Source organism: Protopterus annectens, chromosome 5.part0 (genome assembly GCF_019279795.1).
Source record: "Protopterus annectens isolate FY-2018-M chromosome 5.part0, PAN1.0, whole genome shotgun sequence".
NCBI lineage: Eukaryota > Metazoa > Chordata > Ceratodontiformes > Protopteridae > Protopterus > Protopterus annectens.
In genome coordinates this window covers 1,880,349,595-1,880,370,120 of record NC_056735.1, presented here as the reverse complement: position 1 = coordinate 1,880,370,120, position 20,526 = coordinate 1,880,349,595, and the positions used below count along the sequence as shown (strand labels likewise).

At 37.3% G+C, this 20,526-nt stretch overlaps 1 protein-coding gene across 1 annotated transcript in view; it reads right to left on the bottom strand.

Moving 5' to 3' along the window:
• TNFSF11 (TNF superfamily member 11) overlaps positions 1-17,047 on the bottom strand; it is a 119,458-nt gene extending 102,411 nt beyond the window's left edge. Inside the window, exon 1 of the mRNA XM_044071706.1 lies at positions 16,765-17,047. Within this exon, the coding sequence (XP_043927641.1) occupies positions 16,765-16,953 (189 nt within the window). The 5' untranslated portion in view covers positions 16,954-17,047. The remainder of the gene's footprint in view (positions 1-16,764) is intronic.
• Positions 17,048-20,526: the final 3,479 nt, after the last annotated feature.

Sequence of the window (20,526 nt, the reverse complement as noted above, 5' to 3'; positions counted from 1 at the left end):
ACTCTGAGATCGCACAAACAGAAGAAGACAGTAAACTCACACCCAGACATTCTACAGTCCCTCACGCACACATACACATCACATGGCCTTCCTGAAAACAATGGAGGGGATAAATGTATCTCCAAACACCATCATACTAGGTGACTTCAACTACCCTAATATAGACTGGGAACACTACTCAAGCCCAAACACTCTAGCCCAAAGGTTCCTGGAGTTCATAAACTCAAATGCCATGGAACAACTAGTCACCATCCCCACAAGAGGAGAAAACATACTTGATCTCATCATCACGAACATGGGATCACAATGTTCAACACTGGAAGTATACCCCTCACTGGTGAGATCAGATCATAAACTAATCTCGCTGGAGGTCCTCATCCTGCCCCCACCTGAAATAAAAAAGACCACAGTGAAAAACTTCTCAAAAGCTGACTTCACACTTCTAAAAACTAGTGTGGTCTCCTTTAAGGCCCCTGAGCCAGTGGTAAACATTACTCAAACCGCTGAATCACTTACAAATGCCTTCTACCAGCACCTACAGGACTGCATGGATCAGGCAATCCCAAACAAAACTAAGACTCTTTGTACCAAAGGCAAGCGTCCAGTCTGGTGGACCCCAGCCATAAACAAGCTCTACAACAAAAGGAGGAAGCTACTACAAGGTAGAGCAAACTCCTTGAAAGGTAAGACACCTTTGATCATTATAAGTAAAAAACTAAGAGCTCTCATAAAATCATCCAAGGCAAATTTTGAGAGAAAAATCGCCAAGGACTCAAAAGACAATCATAAGGCCTTCTTTAGCTATGTTAGAAACCTAGGAGGAAACTCCCAGATATGCTCAGAATTAGTTCAAAATGATGTGAAGATTACTGAACCTACACACATTGCCAACATACTGGCTGACAGGTTCAGTGCAAACTTCTCCCCTTCCCCAAAAGGAGAGATATCTATACCAGAGGATTGTAGCCCCCCCAAACATCTCCAACGCCCAGGTGAGAACTGCTCTCTCCAAAGCAAAAAACACAGCATCCATGGGACCGGATGGTGTCCCGGGCTGTGTGCTCCACGAACTCAATGAGGAATTAAACCCACAGTTAGGACAGCTGTTTAATCTTAGCCTCACCTCAGGATACATACCCAAGGAGTGGTGCACGGCGACTGTGGTCCCACTTCACAAGGCGGTGCCTCCACCGACCCTGGAAATTACCGTCCCATTAGCTTGACAAGCCTTATCTGCAAAGCCATGGAGAGGATCATAATGGAACTCATAAATAAAGGCATAGGGAACTTGCAGACTTTGGATCCAACCCAGTTTGGCTTTGTCAAAGGCAGATCATGCCTTTTAAACTTGGTTGACTTTTTCGAGACAGTCACCAAGGCCATTGATGAGGGAAAGGCAGTCCATACAGTCTACCTTGACCTGGCAAAGGCCTTCGACACAATACCCCACTCAGGTATCATCGAAAAACTCATCAGCTTGAATGTAAACCCATACATCACAAGATGGGTTGCAAACTGGCTAAGTGACAGAACCCACAGGGTCAGAGTTGCTGGAGCCATGTCAGACTCAAAGCCTGTCACAAGTGGTGTCCCACAGGGCTCAGTCCTGGGTCCACTCTTGTTCGGCATCTACTTTTCTGAAGTACAAGCAAACACAGGAGGGTTATGGCTGACAAAGTTTGCAGATGACTGCAAACTGGGCCATAGTCGAAAACACATCTGACACAGATATCCTTCAGAAGGGCCTCACAGAAAAGGATAACTGGTGCCAGAGCCATGGCCTAAAGTTAAATGCCAAGAAATGCATAGTCATACCCTTCGGGAAAAACAAGGTTACCCCTAGCTACCATATAGGTGGCAATCCACTGAGCACAGAAGAAGTCATCAGGGATCTAGGGACCCAGGTTGACAGTAGCCTTCGCTTGACACTCATGTTGCTAAAGTGGTTAGGAAAACCTTCTACATTGCCCACCTGATCATGAAGGGATTCACATCTAGATCAAGGGAGGTCATCGTCCCCCTGTACTCATCACTCATTAGACCTACGATTGAGCACAATGCCCCATTCGGAATGTATCTGACCCGACACCTGCAGCAGCTGGAAAGGCCCCAAAAGTTCCTCACCAAAAGGATAAAGGGTCTCAAAAATATGTCTTATGCTGCCCAACTGAAAGAACTCCAGCTCTATTCAGTCTCATACCGCTTGCTCAGAGGTGACCTGTGCCTGACATATAAGGCCATGTCAAACCCTGATTTGATGAATATGCTTCACCTCAAAAAATCTAGATCCCTCAGAACCACAAGGGCGGGAGACTTAAACCTTGACACGGTTATTAATAGAACGTGCTGGAGGGACAGATTCATCACCCAGAGACTCCCTATGCTGTGGAACAAAATCCCGGTACATGTGAGGCAGAGCACCTCGCTGGCCTTGTTCAAGAGGAATCTTGACCAATGGATGGGGGATCGCAGATATACCCCAGGGATTACTTCAGTGTCACTGCTTGACAGAGGCACAGCAAAATAATAGGCATAGTTTTATTCAAACTAAAGGGGTGGCGAAAGCCAAATAACTATGGGCTAGGCTTATAAATGCCCTTGGGCAGATAGCCTAGTATGAACCTATGAACCTATATATAAACTCCACCACATCCAACACATAAACACTCATACTTTTACCTGCCTACCCTAACCCACACGTACAACTTACAAACACACTCACATACACTCAAACACCCACCAAAAACCCTTACAAAACACTCACTTACCTTAAATTCCAACTAAGTCCACACATTGCACCAGACACCACTCACACAATACAGTACACATCACGTAACGTAAAGCTATAACTGCTAATTCAGCTTAGTCGGATTCGCGATTATGCACTTTCACTATTTTGAACATTCGACTTTAGGGTCTCGAGATACTGAAATTCAACCTTTCAGTATTTCGGGATTATAAAGTGAATATATATATATATATATATATATATATATATATATATATATATATATATACAAACACATACATACAATGAGAACCAGAGAGACGCAAAACATGAACTTCTGAAGATGTTTTTGCACATTAAAGAATGAAAGCACTCAATCCTATCTGGTCATCCTCATCTTTCTAGCCAAGACTGTTCCTTTTTTCATATATACATGTGCGTGCATGGGTTGCATGTGTATTTGTATGTGTGCATACATGTGTGCGTGTGTATATGTATGAGTGTGTGTGTGTGTGTGTGTGTGTGTGTGTGTATATGTGTGTGTGTGTGTGTGTGTGTGTGTGTGTGTGTGTGTGTGTGTGTGTGTGTGTGTGTGTGTGTGTGTGTTTGATATGACTTTTCTGACATTTATCTAAGAAGAATGTACGGATATTTTAGGAAAAGATTTACCATGAGTTATTACTGTTTTGCTGTTTTGACCTTATTTATATTTATATTCATTATTTTATTTCCCTTATTTCTACAAACTACAGAAAGCAGAAGGCAGATGTTTCAGATATACATTCTCTGGCCTAAGCTATAATTACAAAATTATGTAGTTTTATGTTTAATCTCGGTGACCTGTGCTATGCCTTAAATCACTGCTCTGTGGGTTGCTGGAAAGGGTCCTACCCAGATGCCTGCCTGCCTACCTGCAGCCTGCCTGTTTTTCTCATATCTGTATTTTATTTTGGTACTTCAGTTTCTTCCTAATTCCCAGTGCATTCTGGTTGGGTGGTTACTATAATATGTTCCTATATATTGCATACAGCATTGCCTCTGTGACCTGGGCCATAGATGAAAACAGTCAGCAAAAGTTTCAGCTCACTTACTAAGCTAAGAAATAATCAATAAACAAGATCAACTTTATCCAGTAATAGGACTGAACTGGGGTTTTGTGATACTCAGAAGGAATAGATATGAGTAGCAGATTATTGAGGTGAGTTTTATTGAATCTGTCAGCATACAGACTGAATCAACAAAACCCAACTCAGTGAACCTCAGGGATGGGATTTAACATGGGTCCTGAAAGAAGGAAAGTCCTGCTTTATTTATGTTATTTTTATTTTATTTTACAATTTGGTTAAGTGGGTAGGTAGATTGCTCTACTGACTACTTTCAGCCATGACCTTACTACAAGAGTACAGACAATTTTACTGAACAGTATTAACACTTGTAAAGCATCTGGAATGAAACACTGGTTGTTATTGTCTTTCAACTTTTCCCGGTTAGGGGTTGCCACAGCGGAACTCCGGTCCACTAATGACTGGCAGTAGATTTTGATGAACGCCGAGATGCCAGCTCGACATTCAACCTTCAACAAAGGCACACCCATTTACGTATGTCTTTCGAACACCCACCCAACCGTGGGGAAAACATGCAGACTCCACATAGAAGGCACTCCCCACACACCAGCTGAGAATCGAATGGGAGAACCTCTTGCTGTGAGGCAACAACACTACCGCTGCACCACCAATACATATTAACAATATATATGAAACGAGAAATTAAAACACATTTATGCTTGAGCATCTGACATTATAAACTTCCAAGCTAGCCAGAGTCTGTAAAGCAAGTGCACATGGATTCATTGTGCAAGTGCTGTCTAACGTGTTTTTGAATGCATGAAAATTATCAGTATATTTTTATTTCTGCAGGTAGCTGGATCCATATAACTGGGCCTAATCTGGTGAGGGCTTTTTCTCCTTTGGCTAGTTTGAATCTAGGTCTTACAAGAGTGAGTGTATTATCTTGGCTATTCCTAAGGGAACAGCTCTGTTCTCTGATTAGAAGTACCCACTTAAGAGGTGGACAGAAGCCAAGATGTAGAATTTTGTATATAAGAGATCAAAGGAGAAAAGTGGCTTTGTTAGTAATAGGTAGCCAGTGAACATTTTCATATAAGGTATTTTCCCCGCACCTAGTGCTCAGTGATCTAGGTTTAAATGAACTGGCCTCAACAATTCGAATTTCAATGAAACTTACCTCAACAAAACTCATATCATCACAAAAGTGTAGCTAAGGTTGGGTGAAGCTAGTAACTGCTCCAGACACAAAGTGCTGGTGGTGGTGGGGTACTATCTGCAGATCCTGTTAGGTCTTTTTTTTTTTTTTTTACTTTTCAGGTTTTAACAGCTTTTTAGAGGTGAGAGTGCACTAGAATGGAGAATGCCACTGGGTATCAGAAGAGTCACTCCAATGCAGGAACATATAGATAGATAGATAAAGAGGGGGGTTGTGTATTATATGTATAATTGCACTGCATTTTATGCACATCTTAGCTTGCATTTTATATATCTTTTTCTTTCAATGCACTCTAACAGGATATTTTAATCTTACCCAACCTGCATTTAATCCTACCATTATGTTTTGAATTTTGATATATACTCATTCTAAATGTATTCTCATTGATTAGAAAGAACAAGTTGTATTTCTTGCTCTTTGTGTTTTAGTCATGGCTAAAAAGGGTCAACAGACCAGTCCATTTATCCAATGAACAAATAATAAATAAATAAAATAAACATATAGATACAGATGATACACATACTGATACAGATACACATATGCTGCTCATTTTTAATTTGCATAAGCATATTTGTCTGACATCTTATTTCCCCATGTTTTTTACTCCCTGCATGTTATAGTGATATGTGTTGGATCAAACAGTATGCTGTTTAGCTAAATTCAAAATTCAAAATCATTTTGTCTCTGAGAAACAGGAAAACAGTATTATTATCACTGCAACATTACTCCAAGTCAGTGGATAAGGAGGGGGGGGGGGGGCAAAAGCTCCCATAGGAGGGAAATGCAGGGGTGTTTGATGCTCTCTAAAATTACTTTGATTGTTTACATGTCACGTTTATGCAAATTAATCCACATCACAGAGTACATATGTTTAGATGTTTTATGTATATCAGTAGTAAAGGGGATATTAAAAAATAATTAGCTCATAGCATTATGTGAAATAGGCCACTAATCAGTGACACACAAGGAAGGGGCTAATTCAGAGATGTAAGTAGAGTGACCGTGCTATAGAAGAAATAATATGGTGTGAGTGATGTGCAAATGACTGTGGAATGGCATAAAAATGTGTATCATCATGCTAATAAGACTCATATGCAAATTATAAAATCATGCATGACAGAGATTCAAAGACATAAATTCAGTGCTACTGCACAGCTAAGCAGCATTGTGTCATAGCTGGGAATCTTTTGGACACCTCACTGTTAGTTTAAAACTACAGATGTCATGAGTTTTAGGTTTTGCTGTAAAATTCAGGAAATGTGTTTGTGACTATATCTCTCTATCTATCTACACACACACACACACACACACACACATATATATATATATATATATATATATATATATATATATATATATATATACCCACACACACACACATATATATATATATATATATATATATATATATATATATACACACACACACACACATATATATATATATATATATATATATATATATATATATATATGCAGACTTCGCACTTCAACAGAATCGGTTAATACATGTCACCTGCTTTATACCAAATTATACAGTTTTGTTATTCTTTCTGAATAGTTTGTGTTTTACACTGTAATTTTCCAGTATGGAATTGTACCTTCTCAATTTAAATCTGGTGTTTTGTTCAAAGGCTAGAAAATGTGCTGCAAGAGGGGTTGCATCAAAGAGGTCCAGTGATCTCTCAATGGAGTGATTAGATATGCTTTTTTGGATCTATAAGCTGCATAATATGCTTTTATGACTTTGAAATAAACATACTGTCTAAAGCTTGAACAGTTGTCAGCTGCTTTTCCTACATAGTTAATAGGAAGCAATGCATTTTGTTGTCTGCACACATTCTTGGTATATAGGTCAGTTGTCACAACTACTCAAAAGCAAAAATTATTAATTAATGCTACGGTCAAGTCACATATCATCAGCTATAGTACGCTATCCTGTGTTTTCCTCTGGTCACAGTTTGCGACCATGAAATGAGCTTATATAAGTAAGTGTGGGAGAAGCGCCCCATGTCAGAGAACATGGGGCAGAGCTCTCCATGTAAATACATACCTATGGGCTAAAACAAGGCCACTGGCTGAAGTGTTTGCATGTAATGCATGATATAATGAGATTAGAAAATCTGAGCTAGTGTGAAAAAGAAAAGATAATACTTCTGTTTCCATTGTAAGAGTAGGCTGAGGATGTAGTACTATAACAACACAAAAGGAAACCTAATCACTTTATTTTTGTGATTAGATGTATTTGTGTTTGTTGTTCTACCAGGTACAGGCAATGCAGTGGTTAGAGAAATGTAAGAGTGCTATAGATGTTTACTGTATTTAGGCTAGAGGTCACTCTTTTTTTACATGACAATGAAGTGATTGCAAAAGAAAACCCACTATGTTTGATTTTGTGATTCGATGTTGTCCAGTGGCATGGATATTCAATGGGTGTTAACACTAATGTACTCTGTCTGATGCAGTGAGGATCAATGCTAGTGCAACTTCAACCACCGATGATATAATCTTTTAATGATGGTGTAGTATTTTATGATCTGACAGTTTATTTGGTAATCATAATTTATCCCTTTTTTCAAACATGATTTCTATTGAAATTGTTCATGTTATTCAAAAAAATAAACATTGCAAAGCTAGACATAAAATTCCATATGAATCCAACTTTCTATACTCATTAAACAGTCAGGAAAAAAGAACTAGTAGCATTGCTATGATTAATATTTTTAAAAAGTTCAAATTTGAACTTTATAACACATTTCTACATATTGTGTAAACAACTGAGTCCATCTCATCACCACTTATTCCAGCTCATGACACAGGAAGTTGCTGGTCTGTAATTTCCACTTTGGAACATAAAACAAATATAACCATTTATCAACTGATAACTGGTTAACTAATTTTTGTTTTAACCAAAGCACATGAAGATACATTTATGAAATTAAAGGTGAGGTAATTATTCTGCACCAGGTGTGTATTTTTTGCACAGCATCTTGGAGAACACTATCATCTTTTATTGCAGCAATTACATTACCCAATTTGTGGTCATCAACATATCTTTTAATCTAGAGTCCAGTTCCCATTTCTATATCTCAGAAAAAAACTCCAGAAAAGAAGTGGTCCCAGGGACTCTACTAGAAACCCTCAGTATGATTATCACCACACCGTCCCTGACTTGTCATTCCATTGCTTAGACAGTAGTTTGCCTACTGAATTGCTAATTAATTCATTTATTCATCTGTTTATTTAGTTCCAACTGTTGATCAGTATAACCCAAAACTGAGCTGATAGTTATTTTAAGTGGTCTCCCTAGAAGAAATACTTCATAGTAGCAATGCATTTACAATTAGAAATAGTTATATTCAGTCATATGAATGGTTATTATACAGTAAAGGGTCATTAATATTCAAAAATGAACAAGCTGATTGGGCAACCCAATCAGTGTCCCCACTATAAATTAAGTATATACCAAGAGTAAAAAGACCAGCCGCTAAATTACCATTGAGCAGTTAGACTTTCTATTAGTATATGCTGGATAACAGTATTGCAAACTTCTTCTATCGAAGACACATCAAAATATGAGAAAAATCAGTTATGCTCTGCAAACCTAAAGAAAAAGAAACATACCTGACTTTCCTCATAGTTTTGCTCTGTCCATTTTATTTTTTTAATCGCAAATAAATAAACAATATAGATGTTTTTTTTCGCCATAACTTCTCTTGCATTGATGTATTGTGCAAGCATGGGAACACAAATCCCATTCATATTGACAATACATCAGCAAAGAGAAGACAACAAGGAAGGAGACTAAAGTGCCACTATGAAAACATTTTAAAGAAAGTTAATTGATTTCTTTCCTAAATAATTTTATTGTACAATAGCAATAATCCATTTATGTTTGTGGTATATCCAGATTTACCCATGGTTGGCTTTGTTTTATCACTCATGCTTTGCTCTGGTGATGTCCTCACCTCTATAACAACTTGCAGTCCCTCTGTATTAGCTACTCACAGGCAGCTATATTTTTCTAACACTGTTCTCAAATGTATTTTATTCCTGAGTATATTACATAGTATACATGGCTTTCAGAAAGTAAATAAATATATTTTAAGCAAAGAAGCTACTGCAACATAGGCAAAATTGTGGTTGATTCAAATTCTAATAAAAGAATGGTTACAACTAGCAAAACATTATTAATGTATAACTCTATACTGTTGCCTCTGAACAGAAACAGAAATGAAAACAAGGCTAACAGAATGGAGGGTATTAAGTTCCAATAAGCAGATGTATGCATTAACAGTTGGTCTGTAATAAGCCTCAAATCATCTCCTGTATATCTTTGTAATAATAAAAAGGAATGATTTTACTCATACAACAATACAGAACAGACATCATAAAGATAGACAAAAATTTAAATACAAAGTCCAAAAACTATAAAAATACAGTATTGCATTTATATTTTCTTGAGTAATACCATTTAAAACATTAACACCTGCTGAAATGTCTGATGCTTCATGTGGCTGTTTATAAGCAGTATTTCTTAAACATGAGAAGCAACTGATTAATCATAGAAGCAATGGTTATGTATCAGAGATACTACCTCTTGAAATTACATATCTATGAGGCATGCCTTTTCTGTCGTTAATTTTCTTTAATAAAAACAGTTTACTTTTAAGAAAGAATAACACCTTCACTTCATAATAATAATGATAATGATGATGATGATGGTGATGATATAAACATACCCATTTCTTAACCAGGTAGGTCCAGTGGACATATAGTCCCTTTTGGTTAAGAAGGCAAATGAGGGCTGAGAGAATTAAACCCAGTATCACATCAAGTACAGTTCAGCCTTAACCTTCTATACCAACTGACGGGTAATGACATATGTTCATTGTGAATGGGATGCCTTATGCGTTTTGGACCTGTACATCTAGCAATTGGTATCAAATCCTATCAAGCAAGGATGTTATAAATAATTCCATTAGAATCTACTGCTGTGTGAAAATAAATTGATGTTTCTTATACTTGTCACTAGTGAGGAACCTCATCAGTGATTATTCTCCTATGTAAGTCACTGTTGATTCTGATGGTAAAACAGACAACTATTTATTTACATTTTCATTCATTCATTCATTCATTCATGTATTGCTTTATCTATTTTGTGGGGTTCTGAGTAACACATGTGTTGATGTTAATCATCCAGTTATTTTAATTTATTGTGAGCATTCATTACTATCTTTAGCAATTGCATAATAATGTTGACATGTATTTAAAGTCATCTTTGCTTATAATTGTATTTAGCAATCAAGTTACATTCTTTCAGCTTTATAGTAGCTTTTGGATATATATTAATGTGGACTATTTTACAGAATGGAGCATTTAAGGTAACATTTAACAGAAAACTGAGTAATTCAGTTTGATAGGCATTCCCACCAGAAAATTTCAAGAAAAGCTTTTATTCTGGAAAAGACTACGGATATATTTCAGATGCATATTTTACTTCATGCAGCATGTATATTTTCTCAATCCTCAAAAAAAAAGAAAGAAAGAAAAGAAACTTCATTAGGAAAGGCTACATATTTAATATAACATTGCTTGAAATAATCCATTCTACATATTCTGCATTTCAACCTATCTTAAATATTTATTATGTAGTCTTTGCAATAGTGTTAACCTATGAGCCTGACCAATTTACATTAATTTGTTATAAGCTGTAGTCATACTCTGATAGTATGAAAAAATATTTGAAATGACTACAAAACATCAATGAATGATGCTGTGTTTTATTGTATTTTATTAAATATTCCTCCAGTTTTGATCATGTTCAGTATTTTACAGAGCAAAACATTTTAGTTTAATAACACATTAACAATGTTTCCTTTATGTTGGATTTAAACAGAATCCTGATTCCTCCAAAAAAAGTTGGTAGAATTAAAAAAAATCAGACAGAAACACACTCTGTTTATATGAATAATATGAGTGATCAATTTTCTTTCTTAGCAATCAAAAACTATACCATGCATGTATCTCTAGTAGTCCAGATCAGTCATATGAACTGAATTATCAGCATGGTTTAATTTCTTTACTGTTAACTATTCATTTATTTGAAATATTTTAAGTGGTGTCTCATTGAAATTAACAACTATAATCTTTTCTTATGAAGCACAAAATAATATAAAGTAGAACTGAAATTAAAAGGAAGAACCAACAACAACAAAAAAGAAAAGTACAAAATTCAGCAACAAAATAGAGTGATTTAAGCAATTTATATAAAATGGTAATCATAAAAAACAATCCTGATTAAATGACAATGGCTTCCTACTTCAGAATAACACCAATGTACCATCATATGACTATATTAAAAGAATATATTTGTAATAAATCAAAACTAAAATCTGGACAATAACTTTTGCTATTTCCTCATAGTAGGCAAGAAAGTGCATCTTTACCATATGCGCATCCCTAATTGTGACACTAGCTTCTTTACACTTGCTGTATTATGCACATGTGTCATAGGATAGTGTTTCATATGCACATGATGCAGATGGTATGAATGTCCATATGACAGTGCTACACATGCAGGATACAGAAGGTGTGAAAAAAAAAGAATTAGGAATTTACACATGGTAAAGAAGTGCAGTCTTACATACTCTGAGGAAGGATAAAAAGAATGAGGGATATACTGAAAAGATAATTATTGTATAGGAGTATCCGGCTGTTGAAGAAAATGAGTACCACTTAATGTCATTTTGTTATGGTACAGTTATAGAAAGCAGCTCTGTTTTACTGCAATAGAATGACTTTTGAAATCTAATCTACAAGTTATATCAAGAGTCACTTTCACTACATAGTAATAACATAGTAATCATCATTACAAAGTAAACAAAGTCCTAAGATCAACCGATGTAATTAACAAATGCAAAAATAAAGATATTAGCATTACAATGGACAGGCAAAAAAGTAAAAGGCAAACTACTTATTTAATTTTTTATTTTTAAGTAAGGATAGGGCATTGCACATTTAGTAAGATGGTATCTTTCATATATTTTTTTTTTGCACTTGTCTTTTACTTAGCACTGTCACTATAATGCCTTACAGACGTTAATACAATATTTAGGGTACCTCCACAGCAGCCATGGTTAAACTCTTCTTTTTCTACTGAAAACAATCATACATTTGCAGTTGTCTAATGAATTCAATGTTTAAGGGATCACTATAAATATAAGAGTATAGACAGGTATCTAGGAATAAGGTTCTGCCACTGTAGGGTTTGTATTCAGTGACATCATGAGCTTTGCTCTTCTGCTCAGAGGTACTCTACACCCTTCACAGACAGAATTATGAAGTTAAGAATATCTCCCATGTAGCAATACCTGCTCAACAACCACCTAGTTAAATGATGTTAAGTCATTTAGGAACTTAATGCTCTCTGAGGTCTAATTTAAAAGAACTTAAACTTACCTGCTTTGGTGTAGACAGCTTCTTCCACACATGAAATTAGAAGTGCTGAATGTGGTGAAGCCACTGAAGTGTCTTCAAAAGCTAGTTTTTAGTTCACAGTGCACAGACCTATGATTGCATGCAGGCATGCAACAAGCCAGAAAACCCATAAGGGCTAGCAATTTTACTTGTATACAAGTGTATGAGTATATGAACATCACAGCTTAGTTTTATAAATGTGTGTGCATATATGTGTGTGTGAGTGTGTGTGTGTGTGTGTGTGTGTGTGTGTGTGTGTGTGTGTGTGTGTGTGTGTGTGTGCCCATGCGTGTGCATGTGTATGTTTATGTTATACTGCCATTTTAGTTTTCAGATTTTGATTATCTGATTGTCACCAAAGATTATGCAGCACCATAACAAACTTGGTAAAATGGTGACCCTGTTGTACAGTTTTTCCATCAGTTTACAACGACTGAATGAATGGGAGAAATAGCCATTAAGAATTTAAGAACTTGAGTCCTACTAATCTGTATCATCCTGCCTTCCCTGATGGTAAACATCATCCACAAAAATGAGCATCATGGCTTGTCACCGGTGAGCTACTTGAGAATGGTATCATCATTCTGTCTACACAGGACACAGCCACTGCCACAAAGAGGACTGAATTTTAGATTGCTTACACAGCCTTTAACATATTACATGGACATACTCCTAACATTCATATCAATAAAAAACTACACAGAATTGAATAGGCATTTCATATTTAAATAAAAGTTTACTTGTCCTCACAAGGGCAGCAGGACCTATATGCTACTACTCCATCATCACCATATTAATCTTCTAACACATTAAGTGCATATCAAATCAATCACTATTGCACTACAAATGTATTTATACCATTATGCCTTTGGTACCATTTACAAAATCTTCTTAATCCACCAACTAAATAAGTAAATAAGTAAATAAATAAAATATATAAACAAATAAATAGGTGTAAGGTGGGTTCCAACAAATATAAGCAAAAGATGTGCTTCAGTCAGTTTTGTGTTATACTCACTGTAAATTAAAACTTTACTGCAAGAATAGTAAAACGGGTAACATAGGTAGTGGAGAAACACTACAAGAATGTTTGACACTGGAAATGTTAATTGTTGCTGCAAGGAGACATGTACCATGTAAGCTATCATTTATGAATTACCCTTATATAACCTACCAATGTACTGCAATAGAGCTAATCTATACCTTAGCTTGTCATTTTGTTAGCAGGTGAGGCACAGTGAAGATACACTGTATGCATTCTACAAAGAGGTCCTACGATTTCAGCACCATATTTTGGCACATTTGTCAGAATAAAATATTTTGTCCCCTCAAAAGTAGAAAGACCCTGCTAACAAAAAAAGAATTGTCACAAATGGAAGATGTGATAGACAGAGTGGTGGCAGACAAATAGGTAGAGAGAGAGATAATAGACAGCTAGATAGATGCGATACATAGACAGATTCTACTGCCAGACTGACAAACAGACAGGCATATGGGTGGTTAAGTATTACATATTCCAGTTGGGAAGTGCTTAAAAGCTCCATGCCACAAATTACTAGAGGTCAGATATACATTTAAAAAGTAGAAACTATTGCAAAAAGTTGTCCCACCTTATAAAAAATAATATTTAACAGGTGGAAGTCACTGTAATATACCAACCAGGAATATGCCAAAGCTCAAAAACGGTCAGCAAACATATAGCCGAACACATACCTCTCAAATGTCATTGATTTTCATGGACATCTCTGATTTTGACTTGGATTGTAGCTATGTCCCTCTTAATCCCTCCTAAAACTGGTGGTTTTGGAGAAAAGGTGGTGTATTGCATGTAAAAAATAAAGATAACAATTAGAGATAAAGACATTTTACTTAAAAAAATGTAATGTAATTCACACTCTCTTATCCTGTTGGTATTTCAAGCTAATAGGACTACTATTTTAAAGTTTCCCTAATTGCCCCTGATTATTTCTGGATTTGTCCCTGATTCTGTTGAGATTTGTCCCTGATTGGTTGAGAGCTATGGCCTGGACAGATGAATACATCATCTGGTTTAACAAAAAAAATTACTCTGTCCTGCTCTTACGCCTAGTACCCTTTTGATACAGTATGTGCTTTCCTTATTTAGAAATCACAGCTCCAGAATGATTTCATTACAGAGCTGTCAGTTATCTTCTATGGTTTACATTTATTCATTAATTCCCAGTGAGCTGGAGCTTATCTGGGGCTGGCTGTCAATGGGCGGGAGATGGTTCTTGTGTTTCAGGACTGGGCTGCATCATCCAAAACTACTTTTATGCTCAAAAATAGGCTCACAAATGAATTGATTACACTTTGGCTATCCATACTGACCATGATTAACTTCTAAAGGCAAGACAGTTAATACAATTGCATAAGTATTCCCAGTGGCATACATTGTCCATACTTGTCAACCTCTTAGCACAAGAAATCTGGACAAAGGCAAAAATAATGAGGGGATAAAGACACAAAACAGGGACTACTTTTACATATTGCTCTTATAAAATTTTAAAGGTTCTAGAATAACAGGTTTTGCATTGGCATGCATTTTTCTGAAGGATGTGAAATTTGAAACGCAAATGGTATGTCCTTATTTATGGACTTTACTCAATGATTTTCCAAAAAAAGACATTTTTTGAGGAACAGGCCGAAAATATAAGCAAAAATCTGGACATCCTGCGAAAATCTGGACAGTTGAGATATTTGTCTCTAATGCGCTATAAAAATGTATGTGCGTCTGTGACTGTGTTTTAGACTTGATAGTAAGAGTCCAAAAATTGCAAGAAATTAACTGCGAAAAGAAGTCCCCCTGCACCACCGTCGGGTGGGGGAGCTCTCCACCGTCTGTGATTTTCATGGATGTCCCTGATTTTGACTCATGTTTTAGCTCTGTCCTACTTAATCTCCCTAAAACTGGTTACTGTCAGCGAAAAGGTAGTAAATTAACACTTAATGAATAATGAAAATAATTACAGAGTTACAGACCTGTTTTACTTCTGAAAATGTTTATTAATTCACGTCCTCTTGTTCTGCCGAAGTTAAACGTTAATAATAGCAATATTTTAAGTGTCCCTTATTGTCTTTGATTACTTCTGGATTTGTGCCTGAGTCTATTGAGATTTGTCCGGATTGGGCTGAGAGATTGGTCGTACAATACACCCCCCAAAACACACACACACAAACCACAACTTGTGTACATACCTAGTCCGACTGACATCGTTTTTTCCCCTGAGGTACAGCAATTTCGGACTTTGTATACGTTTCACTCTAGTTTCGTCTTCTTTATTTTGGCAGTAGTTTGTGTCTTCGTACATGCAACAATCGGGATACAAGGCACGGTCTTTAAACATGCATCCATATACCAGGGAACCAAGCTTTAAAATAGCTAACACAGCATTGCCGAACTGGAAACCTCTTTCTTCTCTCTCTCTCCCTAACTTCTCTTCTTTCCTTATCTCTAAGTAAAGTTTATTAAGTGCCGTTAAAGTTATTTGCAAGTTTTCTTTAGGTAATGGTCGATGATACACTACAGCATTCAGACAAAAAGTCCGTCTTTTGAAGCATCTGGGGAATTCGTGGCGTTACCTATAACTTCCTTGAAAAGCCTTCACTTTGTGTTATCCCAGTGCTCGGTTATAGCAACAAGCAGGCACGAGTCACAAACGCCAGCATCTCTAAGAAAATAAGTTCATGGGGTTACCGCGCTGCCCCAGGCGCCTGGGAGTAAATATACACCAATACACCAAATGAGGCACCGCTAACAACAATCAACTCGCCCAGTACCAAACTAAGCAAGGGTTAACACCTGTCCCACTTTGCGAGGGACAGTCCCTCTTTGGACAGTTGTGTCCTGCAAAAAAATTGTAAAAATTGCAAATGTCCTGAGATTTTAGGACAAAATTATTTCCTATATTTTATGTAACAGTTGCATAAAACATTTTATATCGGAAACACCTAAATGTTATAAGAAACAGAATAAGCAACTAAAATGATTCCAGAATAAGCTTTTATTTAGGCAAAAAAGTAAAGTTCTGACCTTTGTATTGGTCGTGGGTATGTTTCGCCCTGCAAAATCTGACGTCTACACCAAAAGTGTCCCACTTTGGACATTTGAAAAGTTGGCACCCCTAAAAAAGTAACTACAAACACATGGATGTAGACTTACGCCGCCAAAACTAAAATAATAATAACATGGAACACTGATATCTACCACTACTGTCAATTTACAAACCAGCAAAATAAACAAAAATAAGTCTTACCTCTCCAGTCAGTGATCTGAAGTAAAGAAATAATCCAACTGTTGACAGGACTTGTGTAAGCCCCAAGAATACAAGTGCTGTCACCACTGTCCTGGCTACGGGGACTGTCCCTAACCGGGCTACAGAGCTCCCATTAGCATTCTGGGAAACATAATCCAGGTAGACGTCGCTGGCAGCCATGGCTGCCATCACCTAGTTCATGTGGCCCTTTGCCCGGCGGGATAGCAGCTCTTTCTTTGCTCCTTAAAGTTGTGTGCCTCGACTGTTTTAGAAACCTGTTGCTGCTTTCTGACAGACTACGATACAGTATTTCGGCGGCACGTCTTATAAAAGGGAGGGCGGGCAGCTCTTGTTATTCACACTCCCAACCAGTGCCGCCCCTTATCTCATTGCAGATGTTCCTTCGTTTACTATTCTTGCACCCACCTGTCCAGTTGTGGGTGCCTCTGTTCTGAATACTTATTTGAGTATTTCCACGATTTTATCGCTCCACTGGCTACGTTAATGCCAGTAGCAGGTGCATTAGCGCAGTAATTTTGTTTGTTGCGAGTGACTAAAGCAATGCAAACTGTTAACAGTCACTTCAAATTTTCTTCTCGAAATTATTTGAACTCTTGTTTAAAATCAAAAGTGTTGCAATAGAGTGATCCTTAGTTGAACTTGAACCTCGAGAGAAGTGGTATCCAAGCAAGATCGATCTAAGTCCTGAACACCGTAAACACTACTTAATTTTATGTTACCAGTCACAGTGAAACAGTCAGAGCATTTATTTACTAACCTTAAGTAATCAACGTATTTACCTCTGTTTATCATTACCAGGTAGCCTATTTGATGAGGGGTGCTTACCCTTTGCCTTTGGACACCACCCGAACGGGCGCGTTCACTTCAAGAAAAAAATCTCAGCATACCTCTTAACCTCTTAGAGCAAGAAATCTGGAAAAAGCCATAAATAATGGGAGGCAAAGGGCCAAAATTAGAGACCGTTTTTAAATATTGCTCTTACAAACTTAGAAAATTGATATAATAACAGTTTTAAATCAACATGGATTTCTAAAGGGTATGCAGTTTGAAATTGAAATGTCTATCATTATATTTCTGACTTCAGTCCTCAGTGATTTGCCAGAAAACCAAAATTTTACGAGAAACAGACTAAAAATATGAGGCAACAATCTGGACATTCTGCAAACATCTGGACAGTTGAGAGGTAGTAATTGTAACTTGCTGAAATTATTGTCTTAATGGAATAACATGTTCTCATCATTGCAATATCTGGAAAAGTCTTAACTCATACCTTAGGGGACTGCGCTCGACATTGGGCGACGGATCATGCGTGCCTGGAGATCACGGAATCCCCACCACCACCACCACCTCGTCTGATTTTAAATTGCCTGCTGAAAGCTGCCAGTGACTAAGTCGTAGCGTATGTCTGAGGCAGGATGCTTTCCCTTGGGTTTCATCCTTCAGTTTCTCTTCCAGACTATAAGTTGTACTATATACTACTTGCATAATTTGCGCTTCGTGGAATGAGCATACTTTTAGAATAACTTTGTAACTGAACACATTTCAGAAGTATTGTCCGAGTTAATGAAATGCAGCTGTTTGAAAGCTAGATCTTTTTAACATGAAGCAGATGAAGATGATTGTACTATCCTCCTTTTGGTACCCAATCCACTAATGGCGACATCCTAACATGAGCCACACTTAAGTCTCATTTTGCCACTTCTGTTTGATATTGATCCAACACTGTGGACTGATTGGTCCTCTGCTAACTGTTCACTGTTTTGTTGTTATTGCTATTCTTATTGTTATTGTTATTATCATTATTGCGCTGAACAAAAGGTCCGGTCCATCCTGACCATGGCTGTCCACCTACGTTGCAGCGGTTGCGTTTCAGATTAGTCTGGGGTTCCCTACGATCCCAAGAAGTGTAAAGCGGTGTCGGAAAATAAATGAATCAGTGTGGATTTTTTTTTAAAACTTTTATATTATGCCCAAAGCCAGATGCATCAAAACAAAAATCAACACACAACGCAACAAACGGAAACTTGGAGTTGTGAGATGCCTTTGAAAGAATATGTAGTACTAATGATATTCTGTATCAACGTATTTCTATGAAATGTATTCGACTGAATGGCACCTACATTCAGGCATCTCATACATGACGCAATGCAACTGTTATTACTGATTATTCGTATAAGAAAACGGATGGTTTAATTTTGCAACAGTAAGTCTTAAACGACATTAACTCTTAAAATGTCTTGTACATATTTTCCCTTCCTAAACTGGAAGTAGGGTTGCCACCTTTTCAAATGGCCAAAGTGGGACATTTTCGGTACAAACATCAGATTTTGCAGGCCGACACATACCCACGGTCAGTACAACGGATATAACAACTTTTTTGCCCGAATGAAAGATTATTCTTGTAGCATTTTAGTTGCTTATTCTGTTTCTTATAACATTTAGGTATTTTAGATACAGAATAACTGTTTTATGCAACTATTACATAAAATATAGGAAATAATTTTGTCCTGCAATCTCAGGACATTTGCCATTTTTTTTAATTTTTTTGTCAGGACACAACTGCCGAAAGAGGTGCTGTCCCTCGCAAAGTGGGACAGGTGGTAACCCTAACTGGAAGTAGCAAAGCTATATGTACTTCAATTTATATAAGGAAAATATATTTCCATTATATGCTTCTTTTTTGGCCATTTTCGGATTTTTTTGCATATCCGAATAATTCTGGGTCTAAGAGATTTCTTATGGAAATGGACCCTAAAATAGCACAAGGGATTTTGCATGTATGTATCACTGTTCACGACTTATTCTGGTTTTTCCTAGCTAGGGGTCGCCACAGCGGAACACCTATCCCCTCATGATTGGCAGTGGAGTTTTACAGTATCAAGTTGCCAGCCTGCCGCCCAACCTTCTACAGAAGACACACACACTCACGCCTAGGGCCAATTTAGAGTATCCAGTTCACCTACCGCATATGTCGTTGGGAGGAAACCAGAGCACCAGGCGAAAAACCCACGCGACCACACGGAGGCTACACACAGAATGCACTCCAACCGAGAATCGAACCTGAGAGTCTCTTGCTGTGAGGCGACAACGATAACCGCTGCACCAGCGTGGCTGCCCACTCAATTGTTTAGTTAGTTGTTTTCAAATCTACAAACCTACTAGATATGATTTTTCTAACATGGTGATGAAGACATATAGCCAGACTACCCGCTATACGTGAGGAAGTTTTTTTTTTTATTAATTAATTTATTTATTTGAGCACGGGAGACAAAGACTACTGCGCAGTTTTCTTCCATTATTTTTATAGCAAATACAAACGCTTATAGCATTTAGACGACCCTGCTTGTTTTTTTCACAACTGGATGTATAATAAATTTGAATGAGAAAAGAGAGGAATTTAGAACTCCAAATAAGAAACAACGCAAGTCATAAATTATGGCGGAGCTTTAAAATTTAGGGTGTTTGTTGGTAACAGCGCTATTCGATATCATACATGGTGCAGACGCTGTGTTGTGGAACGACTAGTAGTAAGTCTGCATTATTGTTTGTGGCTTTTAATAGCAGAACTGTAGGAATGCAGTTTCAAAATACAGTAGGACAGATAGTTCATTCACAGGGATGTGCGTATAATTGCACACCTGCACTACCACACACGTGTGTGTGCGTACTTGTGTGTGTATGAGCTTTAATAAAGACAGATTAAGAGCGCAAAGCGCCGATCGCAAAGTCAACCATGCTGAC